The following is an 18,444-nucleotide window of genomic DNA, read 5'->3' on the forward strand; positions in this document are numbered from 1 at the left end:
GTGACTTTATGCTTTCTTTTTGTAACTACTTTCCTACCTTCTTTCCTATGTTGTATTCTCTCGTTTTTTAAATGACGATAATACCTTAACAGAGAAACTCAGTAGATAGCAATAATTTTGTGCAATGTCACGTGTGCTTATTTACCACTCACCCTCCATGTGCCCACACTTTTCCTTGCTGTTTCAGGTCCAGATTCATAGGGGAAGGTTTCCATGTTTTCATGTTCCTATATTGCCTCTGAACCTTACAGTATTGTTAGCAGAAATTTTCAGGTTGTTGGCCTATTCCAGTTCACTTTCCTCAAGCAGTCCTGTTAGGCTCACATGGGACATAAGGCAATGCAGGAGCAAGGGTTTCATGCAATATCAGGCTTATGCCAACCAACCAGGTTATACTCAGAGTAGACCCATTGGAATTAATGAACATTTTTTCACTGGGTCTACAGTGAATAGAACTCATTTGGATGCAACCCCAAATAAGTTCTATTCCCTGTAGCATTACTTTCATCTTTAATTCTCAGAGTTGGTTTTTTTTTAGAAATGAATTTAAATTTGAACATTTGATTTCCCAATCTGTTATTTTAGATACTTTCACTTTTTCCATTGAGCTACTAAAATATTTGTTGCCTTCAGTAACTAATAAGTTACTACTACTACTACTACTGGCCTTCATGTGAAGATCTCAAGATGGTTCAATTCTTTCCATATGCCCCTGTTTGATTCTAATAGTGACTTCTATGTTTGTAATCTCCATAGTTTACCCCAAATGAACTACATCTGCTTTTGTTTGTTTACAATGCCAGCATTCCTCAGATTCTTCAAATTTGGTCTTCATGAATCCATATATCAAGTGATATCCAGCTATAAAATAACGTTTATAAAACATGGTTACCACTAACTTTGCAATTTCCAATTTTTTGCATTATAATTCCATACCCATTGCAATTTTAAACAAGTCTACACAAAACAAAGTCATATTAATTTCAATCAAACTTACACGGGCATAGGACTGAAGTTATAAAACAAAGAATGCATAATATTTCAAAAGCTTAATTCTTTATTAATTGAAATTTGTGATTTGCTTCTCCAATAATCATACATGTAAATTTATTTCAAATAAAATTATTACAGGTCTGCCTCCTTTCTTCTGTGGATATATAATTAATATACATAGTGGGTTCAGTCCTGCTTTTTCAGGTGTCTGAGCTCTCCATGCCAGAGAACAGAGAACTCCTTGTACATCATCTGATGCTTGTTTCTTCCCTAAAAGGCCAGAGGCATTTCTTTTAGGAATGGTTGGGGATGAGATACCAAAAGAAGATGAAAAACTATTTCTGTATGTGACAACGGCGGCCACAGTTTTGATAGCTCAAGGATGGAAACATCAAGATCTGCCAATTATCGAGGAATGGCAAAGCAAGATGGTAGAGTACACAGAATTAGCCAGTCCGGCAGGACGAATTCGTGAACAGGACGACCAGACGTTCCAAAAAGACTGGAATAAATTTATATCATACCTTGAGAAACACTGTCTACATATAAGAACACTGGCAGGTCTGAGATAAACCTTACAACATATAATTGATGGAGCATTCTATATGAGATTATAGAAAGAACCATGTATAGATATGAACAGTATGCTGATATAAATCAATGTGTCAATATTATAGTGTGGAAACAAGAAAAATAGAAGAGGCGTAGAGGGAAGTGGTAATCCTGAGAATTTTAGGTTACTAATATTGTAAAGGGTAAAGGTAAAGGGACCCCTGACCATTAGGTCCAGTCGCGAACGACTCTGGGGTTGCAGCGCTCATCTCGCTTTATTGGCCAAGGTAGCCGGTGTACAGCTTCCGGGTCATGTGGCCAGCATGACTAAGCCACTTCTGGCAAACCAGAGCAGCGCACAGAAATGCCATTTACCTTCCCACTAGAGCGGTACCTATTTATCTACTTGCACTTTGACGTGCTTTCGAACTGCTAGGTTGGCAGGAGCTGGGACCGAGCAATGGGAGCTCACCCTGTCACGGGGATTCGAACTGCCAACCTTCTGATCTGCAAGCCCTAGGCTCTGTGGTTTAACCCACAGCACCACCCGCTGTTTTGTAAGAATGTATAATATTGCAAGAATGTAAAAATATATAATATGAAAATCAATAAAAACAATTGCAAAAAATAATAATATACATAGTGGGTTCAGTTCTGCTTTTTCAGGTGTCTTAGTTCTCAATGCCAGAGAACAGAGAACTCCTTGTACATCAGCTGGTGCTTGTTACTTTGTGTGCATGTCTGTGTTCAGGTCTGCTTTCTGTAGAATGTGGGTGCACCACAAAGTTCCTCGTGGGAACTGGTAGGTGTGCCTGAACCAAGCAGGACTGAACTTTCCACAAAACAGCCAATGTGTGGGGAGTTCATTCCTGCTTTCTTAAACCATCTGCCTGCTTGCTCTACATCTGGTGTCAGGTGTGGAGCATGTGGGAGTGATTTGGGTAAAATGGCCTGAGGTTTCTGGTGACTGAAAGGCTCCTGAGCTACAACAGCAACATACTTGCCAGGAATACTCTGATGTAAGGGTACACAAGGTCTACAAGGAACCTCTGAGAGTGTTGGCAAGCATTGTAGTGATTCTCTCCCAGTGCTTAATATCGAAATGACCCAATGAGGTAGATTGTGTGGAAGGTTAAATGGAGCAGGCAAACAGAAATAACTTCTGAAGTTTCATTGACCTCATGTGTTAGACTAGGTTTGCCAAGTTTTGACTTGTTAACCCAAGAGTTGTCATTTTTAAGAGCAACAGACATTTGTGCTTGTTTTGATAGCCTTCATTTTGCTGCTCGTCTTCCAGTTCTGACCATTTCAGTGGCAGGCACTGGAAATTAAGAAGCAAAAGTAATTTCTCTTAACTTTACCGAGAGTTCAGAATCTGGGAAATGCTAATTATCTACCCAGAAATTATCATAATCACTGTCCTTGGGTTAACTTAGATAGTCCCAGGATGACCAGAAAGAGAAAAACATAGATGAATTCACCTCAAGAACTGATGCAATGATTATCTTTGTCTGTAAATATAATAATAATAATAATTTATACCCCCGCCCATCTGACTGGGCTTCCCCAGCCACTCTGGGCGGCTTCCAACAAAATATTAAATACAATAATCAATCAAACATTAAAAGCTTCCCTAATGACCGTCAAAACAACCTTTTCAAAACACAGTTCTCTGGAGGGGTTCTTGCAAGCAGATACTTAAGAATCCAGATTGGAATCAGTGAAATGGCAAACTATGTTTCCAGCCTTATGTGTTTTCTTCAGGCTGGTTTTGAAGCTACTCTTGTTCTGTGTACATGCCATAATGAAGGCGTCCAGCTGCGGGAGATGTTTTTTGCCAGCTAGATGGGTGTTGGCACTGCTTCTCCTTTTGCTGCTGCAAATGAATGAGGGCAACAGATCTGATCAGCAGTCACTGGTGCAGGTTGACTTTGGCTTTGCAAAGAGTATTGTTATTGGTGGATTTGTCTCTTTTTTAATTCATGCTTATAATGAAATCCCTTACGATAAAGCTCCAGTTCATGAAGTTAAATACACGTAAGTAAATATTTTGTGATGTGAGAGGGGTACATTGTAAAAAAGCAGTGCATTCAACTTCCAGTTGAATAGCTTATTGAGGACACAGGAAATTATTCATTATTCTATGTCTTTATATTGTACCTGGCAGCACAATTTGAGAAAGTGTTCCTCTTTGATAAAAAAAAAATGAATTTAAATGTGTTTAGGGAAAGAAAACTGTTCATACAAGTCTTTCACCAGAACGAATAAGGTTTATGTGCTATATTCATTTCCTCTGGAATTACTTTTGAATGTAAGAATTACCTTGCAAGGTATGTTATGATAACATAGAAAAATTAGGACGCTGCTTTATACCTAGTCAGAATATTGGTCATGTGATCGATTATGCCTGGCAGGTAAACCCCCCCCCCCAATATTTCATTCAAATTGGCACCCCCGCCTCAATGTAATACAAAGAGAAGTCAAGGCTATAGCCAGGCAATAACTTTTATGTTTAACATGCCAATGGAGAACTTTTCATCACAGAGAAGATCCCTATATCAGGTAAGGAAAGAACAGAGCTAAAAGTTAATATCCAGACCCTTAACAGTGGCATAAAGTGTATGTGGCTTTTTTCATTCAGTTTTTAATATATTAGACTGATAGAGATAGAGAAGAGGAGCACCATTTCAAAGGTGGCATGCATCATTTTAAGCTAATGAATCACATTAGTTAGAAAATGAAAGGACTGTGAATGGGAGATAAACATAAAAAGGTGACATCTTTATCTTTAAAGGGCTAAAAAAAAATACAAGTTATAAAGAATTATTAACTACAGCGTGCCTTGTATTTCAATAATAGTCCTAAAACATACATAATTTTAATCCATTTCAGTCAGGTTTTAGGTCTAATTTTAGGACTGAAATTACTTCAGTTGTCCTAACTGATTATCTGTATTGCCAGAGAGACAGTGGGAGTGTGACCATTTTGATTTTCCTTGATCTCTCAACAGTTTTGGAGATTTTTTGAGAACTGCAGGGTCATTGTCAGAAAGTAGCTTTGGGAGAATGTTGCTTGGCCACATGGCTTTTGAGTGGTTGGGTCCCAGAAGGATCAGTTCTGTGTCCTTGGCTACTCAACATCTATGTGAAATAGTTGAGACCTGTCATCCAATCACCTGGAGTGTTGTATCCTTCAAAAGCTGTTGACACACAACTCCAGCCCTCCAGATATGTAAAAGTTCTAAATATGTTTCCTACTGCACAACTCTGCTCCTGGTTTTTCAAAAAAATGGTCAATAAGCCCACCATAGGTATATTAAATCAAAGAATATGCATCAGCCTCTAAACCAACATTGAAATGTCATTGCAGGCTTTTGCCAAACTACTACCACCAAGCCCTTGTCTTTGCGTTTGCCATGAATGAGATCAACAAGAACGCTCACCTCTTACCCAACAGCACAATGTCGGCTATCTTTGCTGACACTGCTCGCAATGAAATAGGAGTCTGTCAGGCAACTATGGACGTCCTTTTCTTCCACCAGCGGAACCCCCTTAACTACATACGTGCCAACAAAAACAAGCTAATGGCCATCATTGGAGGGCTCACCACTCGTAATTCAAAGCAGATGCCCCACATATTAAATATCTACAAAGTGCCACAGGTGTGTGTGTCTTTGTATGCTGTTTGGATAGAAGCCTCTTGTCAAGAAGCTTCCTGCAGAATCAAACCTTCCTGCTCTCTATGTTTAATTAGGTGTTTTTAAAACCCTAATTAAGGTAAAAGGTAAAAGGCTATGGGGTTGTGGTGCTCATCTCGCTTTTAGACTGAGAGAGCCGGCGTTTGTCCACAGACAGCTTTCTGGATCCTGTGGCCAGCATGACTAAACTGCTTCTGGCGCAACAGAACACCGTGATGGAAACCAGAATGCACAGAAATGCCGTCTACCTTCCCGCCGCAGCGGTACCTATTTATCTACTTGCACTGGTGTGCTTTCGAACTGCTAGGTTGGCAGGATCTGGGACAGAGCAATGGGAACTCACCCCATCATGGGGATTCGAACTGCTGGCCTTCCGATAGGCAAGCCCAAGAGGTTCAGTGGTTTAGACCACAGCACCAACTGCAACCCTAAACTATTTATGTACCAGCTTTGTAGCAGTATGGGTGGTCCCTGGGTTGACCAGTGCAGGTCAGCCTGATTGGTGCCCCCCATATGGGTTTCATGGGGTGGATCAGGTGGGCTTTGCACAGCCCAAGTTCATAGAACATGGACCCATTTCTACAGATTCGGAAAAATAGATAGGCATAGGATATTTGGAGAACACCGAAATTTCTTAACTGGTGAATTGCAGTTCAAAATGGGTTCCATATGGCAATGACCACCTTAGAGATGTTGCTTTCTACAGGAAAGAATAGGTTGAGCCCAGAGTTGCTTCTAGAGGAGGTGCTACTCCCTGCTCCACAGGCTGTGCTGCCCAAGCAGATTAGCACCCCTGCAACCATGCACTGTAACAATGGTAGACACCAATTCCTAGGGGCCGAGGCACTTTGCCCCCCACCCTCCAATGTTTCTGTTTTTGAGAGGGGCAGACCCCAAAAAGAGAGTTCTCTGACTTACCCTGACAAGAGAAGGGAGGGGAAAAAATGGAAGAAGGTGGGAGGAAGAAGAAACAAATAAAAGAACAGGAAAAGGGCTGGGGAATCAGACTCTGAGAACATGGGGCTATTGATAGCCTGATCAAACACTGCCTATTCACCCACAGGCAGAGTCAGTTTGGGAAATAGGGGCAGTACCATCTCCAGAAGAAGTCCCTGTAAAGAATCTTAGCTGGGCACAAACTTAGCCAGAAGATGAGCTCAAACGTCTATCCTGCTGGACTTTGAAGAAAGTAATTTCAGTTGAGAAGTTTTCAGAAATGGTTGTAGTGTCTTTAAAAAGTCATTGTCATTTTTCTTAGCTCAGTTATGCTTCCTTTGACCCTGCATTGAGTGACAAAGTACAGTTCCCTTCCGTCTATCGGATGATCCCCAGTGAAAATCCTCAGTATGTTGGGATCGTTCAACTCCTTCAACATTTTGGATGGACTTGGATTGGTCTTGTTGTTTCTGATGATGACAGTGGAGAATTATTAGTGAGGACTCTCATTCCTTGGCTGTTCCAGAGCAATATTTGTATTGCTTTTACATTAACTATACCAGTACTTAAAAAGGTTTGGGATGTACGAATGATAGTTAAGATGGAAAAGGAAAACATTAATTCTATTCTCTCATCAACCCAAGCCAATGTGATTATTGTTCATGGGAACCCACGGTCTATGGAGGTCTTACGGATGGTCCTGTCATTACAAGAATATCTTGAAATGAAACAAATAGAGAAGGTTTGGGTCATAACAGCTCAGTGGGATTTTGTATCAGTACCCCATAGTGATTATTTTCCTTTAAAATCCTTCAATGGAACTTTGTCCTTTGAACTCCACACTAATGATTTGGGAGAGTATCAAGAGTTTCTTGAGACTTTAAATCCTAAACAGCCTACACATTATTTGATCCATCAATTCTGGTCTACTACATTTAGGTGCTCATTCCCCACACACAACATTCATATTCCTGGTGGAAGACCCTGCACTGGGGAAGAGAAGTTGCGGAGCATCCCTAAAACTGTCTTTGAAACGAGAGTTTCTGGGCAGAGTTACAGTATCTACAATACTGTCTATGCTGTTGCACATGCTCTCCATGCCATGTTTTCATCAAGATTTAAGCAAAAGGCAGTGGGAGACGGAGCCACATGGAACCCTTCAAATATTTCCCCATGGCAGGTAGGATTCCTATATGCATGTGCACTGTATGATTTTGGCTCAATGAACGCAGGTTCTTCATCATCAGAGTAAAGCAACTTACTGAATTTAGTAAGTGACGGAGACAGGGTGGTTATATTGCTGTTTTCCATTATGTGAGACTATTGTCCTTTGTTCTTTCTCTTTGCTGTCTGATGCTGAAGAGGAAGGAGCTGAGTCAAGATGCTCTGAGTGTATTATACGTAAATAAAGTAGTTTAGCCCAAATGCTGTGCTGCTGAGTCTGCCACGCGAACTGCCAACACTCTGCAGGATCCTAAAGTGTGTTGATGCCTCTTGGTATCATTCGCTGTGATGTTCGGGCTGGAGAAAGCTTTTGAAGCTCCCGAACGACTGAGCAGGAGGGAGAGAACATGCCAGTTAGGCATGTGTCTCTGTCGGGTTCCTACTCATGTGTAGGACGCTCCTGACAAGAAGACTCATTTTCCTTTGTTCTGCTTATCTACTGCCACTGGGGGGGGGGGGGGTGATGAAGCCGATTCCCTGAAACCTGACAGGAATCATGAAACTATGAAGTATTTCATTTCTACAACCTATACCGTCTTTACATGAATAAGAAGCAGCAATTTGACTGTGATACTAGGGTGGCAGAAAGAGGTTGCACATCAACAGCAAATTCCAGGGAAATCACAGCAAATGTTTCCCAGCACTGGCCTCAATTCATGTTTGTTTCCTTCTCCAATTTAGCTTCACTCCTTCCTGAAACACATCTGCTTCAATAATAGTGCTGGTGAAGAAATATCTTTCAATAAAAATGGAGACATGGCAAGTGGATATGATATCACCAACGTGGTCACATTCCCCAATAGGTCTTTCCATAGGGTTCGTGTTGGGATGATAAACCCCTGGGCTCCTGCTGGAAAAGAGATCACCATCAATGGAAATGCCATTGTGTGGAATCACAGATATAACCAGGTTGGAATGACTATTGTTTTCCATACTGCAAAGGCATATTCTGGCTGTTACTGTTTCCAAAAAAGGAGTTGAGTTAAGCCTGCTGCTTTCTAACTCCATATAGATATTTTAGGAGGAATCTGCACTATACCCCTTTACTTTTGAGGAAGCTTAAACAAGGATATCAATACAAAATCAAAAATTCTTTCCAGTAGCACCTTAGAGACCAACTGAGTTTGTTCCTGGTATGAGCTTTCGTGTGCATGCACACTTCTTCAGATACCTGAAGAAGCATGCACACTTCTTCAGACACTTCTTCAGGTATCTGAAGAAGTGTGCATGCACACGAAAGCTCATACCAGGAACAAACTCAGTTGGTCTCTAAGGTGCTACTGGAAAGAATTTTTGATTTTGTTTTGACTATGGCAGACCAACACGGCTACCCACCTGTAAAAGGATATCAATGTGAGGTGCTGTGAGGGCTACTCATTTGTCTTTGTATAGCAATTACAGCTGATACAATGAGCTAGTGTACAGGATTTGTGCTGCCACGGACATTTTAAACAAAGGAAGTCCCCCTTGGAGTGGCAGGCCTTGCTAATATGTCATCAATATCTCTGGGAACTGTACATTTTAAAATGTACATAAAATACATTTACAGGTAGGTAGCCGTGTTGGTCTGCCATAGTAAAAAAAAAAAAAAAAAAATTCCTTCCAGTAGCACCTTAGAGACCAACTAAGTTTGTTCTTGGTATGAGCTTTCGTGTGCATGCACACATCTTCAGATACCAAGCTCATACCAAGAACAAACTTAGTTGGTCCCTAAGGTGCTACTGGAAGAATTTTTTTATTTTTTTATTTTGTATAAAATACATTGCACATATAAAGATATATATGCAATGTACATTCTCCCCTAGAGAATGATTTCAAGGGGGTCATTATTTGCTCAGTGCATAAGGAGCTTCTCTTGGATTCACTGCATTCCGGATTTTTTGATATGCCAAAGTATAGGAGTTCACAGCAAGAATCAGCTCTACTCAGGAACTCTGGTTGGGAACCAGTCCTAACATGCCTTGCACTTGTTTTTAAAAGGCACTAAATGCTCGCCCCACTTGCCTGGGAATGATCAAGAGAACAATTTAAAGCCAATTGTGTCTACCTGTTCCATACATGACACCATGCATGATATCAAGGGTGGGATGGGTGAGCTCAGCTTGGAGGAAATGGCCTTCCAAGCCAAATTAGAATGGTTGCTGGAATTCATTTCAGCCCATGGGGCAAAAATCCCCCAAAACTAGTCTTCACCCTATAATCTTTCTTACTGTGTATGTTGAGTTTTTACCTCAATCCAGATGTGTTGAGAGTTGCCGTCCTGGACACAGCAAGGTCATGCAAGAGGGGCAACAGATTTGTTGTTATGTTTGCCGTCAGTGCCCTGAACAAATGATTTCAAACCTGACTGGTAAGTAGAGATTGAAGTAAATAGAGATGGCAGTTACATGAGGGTGGTAATCCAGACTTTGTAAATTAAATTTTCAGCTTTACATGTAGATGTTCATCACTTAGTGCCCACAGCATCATACAGCAATGACTTTGATGCAATGAATGGCCCATTGGTGATAAAGAATTTAGAAATAGCTTGCATAGAAGTTATTTTGACAGAGTCTGTCAAACACGTTTGTATTCAATTCTACAATTGCGCAGACAATTTCATTAAATAAACATCAAAATTTATTTATTCCATGAAAATGTTTGAGAGATAGCACCTCTCCAATATATAGCTGGAGGGAATTGCAAACGGTGAGTGCCACACTTGAGACCTGATTCCTATACTATATGGAAGATATCACACAATATGGAATTTGTGTGTGTGTGTATGTGTGTGTCTATATCTATATCTATCTAGATCAGGGGTAGTCAACCTTTTTTTACCTACTGCCCACTAATGCATCTTTCTTGATGGTAAAATTTCCTTACCGCCCACCAGTGCTCGATGGAAGGAGGATTCAGCTTGTGCCGTAGAACCCCCTACTGCCCACCTAGAATCCTGAAACAATCTCTAGTGGGCGCTAGGGACCAGGTTGACAACCCCTGATCTAGATGAAATGGTAGCTGCAAAAGACCCTCGCCTAATAAATAATTGGCAGGAAGTGCAAATCTTTCAGCTATGGTGTAACATGGGGTTTACCACAAGTACTCTTTAATAATTGTCTTATCAGTTCTTCCAAAATGAAATGAAAGGAATTACATTCTTCTTCTCCAAGAGATATATCTTCAAAACCATAATTCTTTACACAATATTATACAGTCATACGTTGGTTCTCAAACGGAATCCGTTCTGGAAGTCCGCTCGACTTTCAGAATGTTTGAAAACCAAGGCGCGGCTTCTGATTGGCTGCAGGAGGTTCCTGCACTCAATCAGAAGCCGCGTCGGACATTCAGGTTCCAACGAACATTCGCAAACCAGAACACTCACTTCAAGGTTTGCAGTATTTGGGAGCCAAAATGTTCAAGTTGCAAGGCATTCGACAACCAAGGTACAACTGTATTGTTCATTTCTTATACATTAAGAACCTACATGGGCTTACATGTACATTTTCATCTGTTGTGACATATAACTTTCAGATGCAGATCATTGCAACAAGTGCCCTGACGATCAGCATCCAAACAGGAATCAGGACCAGTGTATCTCCAAGCATATTGTCTATTTAGCTTATGAAGAATCCTTGGGAATAATTCTGGCTTCATTTGTTCTTTTCCTTTCTCTGATAACGTTTGTGGTTATGTGGATCTTCATTCAACACCAGGAGACTCCCATCGTCAAGGCCAACAACTGGAACATCACCTGCACCCTCCTCATTTCCCTATTACTTTGCTTTCTCTGCTCCTTCCTATTCATTGGAAAGCCTGGGAAGGTGGCCTGCCTTCTCCGTCAAACAGTGTTTGGGGTTGTCTTCTCCCTGGCTGTTTCTTGCGTGTTGGCAAAAACCATCACTGTGGTTCTGGCCTTCATGGCCACCAAGCCAGGAAACAGGATGAGGAAATGGGTGGGGAAGAGGCTGGCAGGGTCAGTCATCTTCCTTTGCACTCTTATTCAAACTGGCATCTGTGCACTGTGGTTGGCAACCTCTCCTCCCTTCCCAGAGTTTGACATGCATTCACAGACCACCCAAATCACTGTGCAGTGCAATGAAGGATCAGCCCCCATGTTTTATACTGTCTTGGGCTACATGGGGCTTCTGGCCATCATCAGCTTCACTGTGGCTTTCTTTGCCAGGAAGCTGCCTGATACTTTCAATGAAGCCAAGCTCATCACTTTCAGCATGTTGGTTTTCTGCAGTGTTTGGCTATCCTTTGTCCCCACCTACTTGAGCACCAAAGGAAAATACATGGTGGCTGTGGAGATCTTCTCCATTTTAGCCTCTAGTGTGGGTTTGCTGGGCTGCATCTTCTTCCCCAAGCTCTATATTATTGTACTTAGACCAGAATTGAATGCCAGGGATCAACTAATAAGGAAACAGAACTCTGCCATCTGATTGATTGTATTTTGTAGTTGTTCCTATTTGGGTAATTATCCATCATGCAATTAGACCTCCTGTCCTTCTGCAATTGTAGTGGGATCCCAAGGCCCTGGGGAAGACAGAAACACACATCATATCCTCCTCAGGAGTTGATGAATTACTCCTCTTCATTGATAAATACAAGTGGATGTACCAGGGAATCTGAACACAAAACACTCTGCTAATTGTGATTCCTGTTGATTAATATTCAGAGGCATATTGCCACCAACAAGTGGAGGTGGAACAGAACCATCATGGGTAGTAGTGATAGATAGTTCAACTTTTCTCTCACAAGTACAGTTCTGATGTAGGCTAAGTCTTACCAGTTTGCTTGTGAGTTTCCTGTAGGTATATGTGCTAATGTGAGAATAGGATCATGACTACTTGTGCAATTGGTGTGATCCATCCGGGATCTGATGGCAACTGTTTAGACACTGCAACATCTTTCTCAAATAATACTGACTTTCATCTTAATGTGAAATTTGAAGTGGAAAAAATGGGCTGTTAAAAAATGAAACCCAGCTATTGAATGAAAATTGTTGTTGTTGCTGCTGCTGCTGCTGTTATTTTGCAATAATTATGGCCTCAGTGCATGATCTTTCCTTCTTCAATCTAGCTTCACTCATTTCTGAAAAGCATCCACTTTAACAAAACTGCTGGGGAAAGAAATGTTCTTTTATAACAATGGAGAGTTGGCAACTGGGTATGGTACCATCAACCCAGCCACATTCTCCAAACAGTGTATCAACAGAGTCCATGTGGGAAAGGTGGATTTGCAGAAACTTAAAGGGAATAAATTTATCATCAAAGGAAGTGCTATGATATGGAATCACAAGTTCATACTGTGCAACTGTCCAGTTTTAACTGGGAAATCACAGATTTGTAGAGTCCAACCCCCTGCAATGCAGGAATCTTTCACCCAACTTGGGAATCCATGGCCCTGAGATTAAGAGTCTCATGCTCTACCAACTGAGCTATCCCTCAGTGCTCTGAACTGTGGTTTTGGCCTTCATGGCTACCAAACCAGGAAACAGAATGAGGAAATGGGTAGGGAAGAGTCTGGCAGTCTCAGTCATCTTCTTCTCTATTCAAATTGGCATCTGTTCAGTGTGCAACCTCTGCCCCATCCCAGAGTCTGACATGCACTCCCAGATTACTAAAATTATTGTGCAATCAGTGAAGGATCAGTCCTTATGTTTTTTCTTTTAAGCCATTTCCTGTTTTCTGTATTTTCTTTTTCTTCTACTTTGTAATAATCTAACCTAGAGTAGCCAATGTTCTACATCTCCAGATGTTGTTGGAATCCAACACATATAAGCCAAAGCCAGTGCCTACATGCCTGATATAAACATTTTCTGCATTACAAGCGACTGGAAGATCCTCAGGGTTCCTTCCAACACTATGATCCTTTGACCTATGATCTTAGAAAGAGGTTTCATAGAACTTCCAATTCATTTCTTCCCATGTCAACTGTTCATACATCTGTATTCAACTGTACAATAATCAGATGCAGAGAATTTTCCATATAGATAGATAGATGTATTCATTTTATGAATAGTTTATTATTTATTGTAATTATTATTTGTTGAATTTATATACCGCCCTGTAGTGTCGTCAATGACTGGAGGCAAGAAGTAGGTACAACATTTCTTTATTTCAGGTGCTGGAAGGACGCGGGGGAATGGGGAAAACTGGGGTTTATATAGAAACAGTTATCTAGTGGAGAGAGATACATTTTGGCGGGAGCCAATGGCACGGCTTCCCTCCTGTGGGAACCAATCCAACAGAGGATCCAAATTCTGCTCCCTGCCTCAGCAAATGGTTGCTGTTCCCGCTGTAACTAGTACATTCAAATAAAGACTGTAATACAACACAATACATTATGCTATCATCTAGACTGTGTTATTGCTTAATACACAACACCCCCCCACGCTTAGCGGGAATGACACACGTAGTCTTTCAGGAACTGTGGCTTCCTGCGATCTCTACCCGATCGTCTCACCTCTGGTGTTGTGACCTGAGGCATTGGCGGCTGAGGGATCTCCTCGGGTGTATTGGCTACCCCTGTCCCTGCTAATGGTTCCCCCAGCTCATTTTCTTCCGCCAACTCTGTGTTTTCAGCGGGTGGTGCACCGACTGTCTGCCCTGGCGGGGCATTAACCAGTGCAGGTGTCTCTACCTGGCTCGGGGATGGCGACTCCCCATTTAATGCAGAGGCGTTAGGTTCCTCGGCATCACTCCGGCTGGGTATCCTGTGTCTCAGCTGATCCACATGCCTGCGCCAGACCTGACCTTGTGATAACGTGACATGATATGACACGGGACCGGTGGCCCGTGAAATGACTCCCGGAACCCAAATCGGACCTGTGGCATAATTTCTCACCCACACGAGATCCTCCGGATTAAAGTGTCTCGTTCTATCCCCTTCAGGTGGGGGTGGCTCCCGTGCAGGACGCGAGGGCATCCTATCTGGATGCACAAAGTCCAGGACTGTCACCAACCTTCGGCCTAACAGCAGCTCAGCTGGTGATTTTCCAGTGGCTGTGCAGGGTGTGGCGTGCTGCAAGAATAGCATACGAGCTATCCGGGCTGCCCAGTCACCCTCCATTAGACGTGAAATAGCCCCTTTTGCGGTTCGCACCATTCGTTCTGCTTGACCATTAGAGGAGGGGTGAAAAGGGGCAGAGGTCACTCCTCGTATGAAATTGTCAGCAAGGAACCCTCTGAACTCATTTGACACGAATGCTGCCCCATTGTCTGACACCACTGTTCCTGGCAGACCATGCGTGGCAAACAAGCGCCTTAAAACTTTGATAACGGCTGCTGATGTGGGCCTGGAAACTAAGGCTACCTCCAACCATTTCGAGTATGCGTCGACCACAACCAAAAATGTTTTCCCTTGAAAGGGGCCCGCGAAATCTATGTGAAGACGGTTCCATGGCGCCTTTGACTGTTCCCACCAATGAATAGGTGCCCCGGGAACCTCAGGTCGAACCTCTTGGCATGTTTTGCACGTGTTTACCCACATTTCTATTTCCTTATCCATCCCTGGCCACCACACATAACAACGTGCCAGGGATTTCATTCTGACCATTCCCGGGTGCCCCATGTGCAAGGTCTCTAGAATGCGATTCCTCAGTGGGTTAGGAATGACCACCCTGTCCCCCCACAGTATGCACCCCTTATGAAGTGACAACTCATGCTGCCGCATTACGAATGGGCGGAATTTTTCTTCTTGGCCCCCACTGGGCCACCCCCTCCCTACCCAGGCGAGGACTCGGGAGAGTGTGGGGTCCTTTCGCGTCCTGGCCGCCACTTCTTCCGCGGTCACAGGAGCGCCTGGCAGAGTTTCCAACATCGTGACCTGTTCGGCTGGTGCTGGATCACAATCACCAGTTCCCTGGAGTGGCAGCCGGCTGAGGGCGTCTGCGTGACAGAGCAATTTCCCTTTCACATGACATATTTTATATTGGAACCCATTTAAAAAGATCGACCACCTGAGCATTCTAGGAGACAGGATTTGAGGAGTTTGTTTGTTGGGGTTAAACAGGCCTAGTAATGGCTTGTGGTCCATTTCGATTAGGAACGATCGCCCATACACATAGTCATAGAATTTCTTAACCCCCGCTACCACAGCCAATGCCTCTCTGTCAATCTGCGCGTAGTTCCTCTCGGTGGAAGTAAGAGTCCTTGAATAGAATGAGATGGGTCTGTCTGACCCATCCGCCTCTCTGTGGCTGAGCACAGCTCCCAACCCATATTGTGATGCATCACAAGCAAGTACGAGGGGCTTCGTTTCGTCATAATGTGCCAAAACGCTCTCAGCAGACAACATTCCCCTTATGGTTTCGAAAGCCTTTTGTTGCGGCTTTCCCCAATGCCAGACGCACTTCTTCTGCAGAAGCCTGTGCAAGGGCTCTGCCACCGCTGCTTTGTGCGGTAAAAGCGCATGGTAAAAGTTTACCAGACCCAAAAATGATTGGAGTTCCGTTTTGTTGCTGGGTTTGGGTGCATTAGCGATGGCCCTAACCTTGCTTTCCATGGGGTGCACTCCCTCAGCATCAATGGTGTAACCGAGGAAATCCACCGTAGGAACTCCAAAAATACATTTCTCCTTTTTTAGATGGAGTCCAGCTTCCTGGAACTTGTAAAGCACCTGTCTGATGCGGCTTTCCAACTCGTGGGGGTTCCTCCCCGATATTAGGACATCATCAAAATACACGAGTGTGCCCGGTACTTCCCTTAATAACCTTTCCATAATGCCCTGGAATATTCCTGGAGCTACACTTACTCCAAATTGCAATCGGTTTACCTTAAATGTTCCTTTGTGGGTTACAATAGTCTGAGCCTCTGCGGTCTGTGGTGTTACAGGTAACTGCTGGTACGCCTGGGCAAGATCAATTTTTGCAAATACCTTGCCTCCCGCCAACTTTGCTAGCAGTTGCGACACCACTGGAATGGGGTAAGAATTTCCCCGAATTGCCTTATTTATTGTGCATTTATAGTCTGCGCAGATACGCACTTCCCCGTTTGCCTTTAGCGGGGTCACTATTGGGGTTTCCCACCGCGCTGAGTCAACTGGTTCCAATACCTTTTGCTGGACTAGTTTGTCGAGTTCTGCCTCTATCTTGGGCTGCAAGGCAAATGGTACTCGTCTTGGTTTAAGGCGGACTGGTGTCACCCCTTGGTCCAACTCAAAATTAATGGGGGGCCCTTTATAACACCCCAGACTGCCATCAAATAATGGTGTGAACTCCTCATAAAGCTTCTCGAATGTGTTTGGGGCTATTGTTATGGCGTTCAACCCAGATATGCCCAGCCCTAAAGCAGGAAACCAGTCTGTTCCCAATAGGCTAGTGCGCTTTCCCTTGGCAATCACCAGCTTAAGCACAGCCCTTTTGTTTTTAAAACTTACATTGACGGAACACATTCCAAGGATGTGTATCCTGCAGGCCGAGTACGATTGTAATGTGGCGGGGAATGGCTCCAATGGAGGAAGCTTACCCCCTAAAAAAAACGACCTCGCTGTTTTGTCGGAGACAATCGTGAATCCTGACCCAGAATCTACCTCCATCTGGCAAGGGTGGCCCTCAATGCTGACCTGGATTGATGCCTTCCCCTGAGCAGGAAACTGAACAGTCTTGCCCTCAATCTCGGTGAGGTAGTTGCAGTCGTCCACAACGTGTGCCGATGAGTTTTCCTGTCGCCGGGACGATCGCGGGGATCCTGATGTTCCCCCGGTAGCCGACCTGCATACCCGAGCAATGTGGCCCATTTTTCCGCAAATGCGGCACGTGGCATTCCGGAACCGGCACTTCCGACGTTCGTGCGCACCCCCACAACCGGGGCAGTCGAGTTTTCTTCCCTTTGTTCCCGATGAACCAGCCCCCAGGGATCCAACGGCGCGGGATGGGCTCTGGGACGGGCTGGACTCCTGGCTGCACATAGCGTGGGCTGTTTCTGCTGCCGGCCTGGTGCTTCGTTGTGGGGTTTTCTGCTTTTCCCCCTCTGCAGTCTCCGTGGCTAAGGCCTCGCGCACTGCCGTTGCTAGATCCACCTCTTCCTTTGCAGCGATTCGACGGCGGGCCTTACTACTGCTCAGGCCGCCAATGAACTGGTCAAGCAGCGCCTCCTCAAGAGCCACGAACTGACATTGCCTCGCCAGGACCTTCAGCTCAGCAAGGAACATGGAGACCGATTCGCCATCCTTCTGCCTCCTATTATGGAACTCTATGCGGCGTGTTGTCTTAGTTGCTGCTGGGGCCAGGTGCCTCGTAAGTTGGTCTGTTATCTGCGCCAGCGTCGCTGTTTCTAGCGTGAGAGGAGCCACCAACCCTCGGGCCAACTCGAAAACTTCGGCACCGCAGCAACTCAGAAAAACAGCCTTCTTCCTGTCGCTGTTGGTGATTCCTTGCGCGGCAGCAGCAAAACCAAAACGTTGGAGATAGGAATCCCAAGCCTCCGCGGCTCCCGGTTTGAACGGCTCAATTATCTTACTTCCTGCCATGGCGTGATCAGGAGCGTTTACGACTTCTTCCTCCTCTTCTGCTGACTCCGGATGCCGATCACTGTCCTCCATTTACGGCAAGCCGGATCCCACCTTCGTCGCCAGAATGTAGTGTCGTCAATGACTGGAGGCAAGAAGTAGGTACAACATTTCTTTATTTCAGGTGCTGGAAGGACGCGGGGGAATGGGGAAAACTGGGGTTTATATAGAAACAGTTATCTAGTGGAGAGAGATACATTTTGGCGGGAGCCAATGGCACGGCTTCCCTCCTGTGGGAACCAATCCAACAGAGGATCCAAATTCTGCTCCCTGCCTCAGCAAATGGTTGCTGTTCCCGCTGTAACTAGTACATTCAAATAAAGACTGTAATACAACACAATACATTATGCTATCATCTAGACTGTGTTATTGCTTAATACACAACAGCCCTATACCCAGAGGTCTCAGGGCGGTTCACAGAACAAAATCAAAATATAAAACCACATAATGTACAATCAAAATAAAAACAACAATCCAATAACCCGCCTCTCAGAAAAACCCACATTTTAAAAGGGCATAGGATGTCAATCAAATCAGCCAAAGGTCTG

The 18,444-nt window shown here is 43.8% G+C and overlaps 3 protein-coding genes across 3 annotated transcripts in view; 2 read left to right on the plus strand and 1 right to left on the minus strand.

Moving 5' to 3' along the window:
• Window positions 1-4,960: 4,960 nt before the first annotated feature.
• On the plus strand, window positions 4,961-13,563 carry LOC117057490 (vomeronasal type-2 receptor 26-like; the record flags this gene model as incomplete). Its single annotated transcript, XM_033168337.1, has 5 exons — window positions 4,961-5,206; window positions 8,084-8,205; window positions 9,643-9,752; window positions 10,916-11,809; window positions 13,529-13,563. Coding segments are annotated over exons 1-5 (1,407 nt in total), but the record flags the coding sequence as incomplete, so codon positions are not given.
• Window positions 13,564-13,783: 220 nt separating this feature from the next.
• LOC117057491 (uncharacterized protein K02A2.6-like) lies at window positions 13,784-17,929 on the minus strand. The gene is made up of 3 exons (XM_033168339.1): window positions 16,855-17,929; window positions 14,565-15,276; window positions 13,784-14,438 (listed from the first exon to the last, which is right to left on the minus strand). Exons 1-3 carry the CDS (start codon window positions 17,927-17,929, stop codon window positions 13,784-13,786), a joined length of 2,442 nt encoding a protein of 813 aa, XP_033024230.1.
• A 48-nt stretch (window positions 17,930-17,977) lies between these two features.
• LOC117057492 (vomeronasal type-2 receptor 26-like) overlaps window positions 17,978-18,444 on the plus strand; it is a 2,314-nt gene continuing 1,847 nt past the window's right edge. The window contains exon 1 of the mRNA XM_033168340.1: window positions 17,978-17,987. Coding sequence (XP_033024231.1) covers window positions 17,978-17,987 — 10 coding nt within the window. The remainder of the gene's footprint in view (window positions 17,988-18,444) is intronic.

The sequence above is a fragment of the Lacerta agilis genome, chromosome 14 (assembly GCF_009819535.1).
Source record: "Lacerta agilis isolate rLacAgi1 chromosome 14, rLacAgi1.pri, whole genome shotgun sequence".
NCBI lineage: Eukaryota > Metazoa > Chordata > Lepidosauria > Squamata > Lacertidae > Lacerta > Lacerta agilis.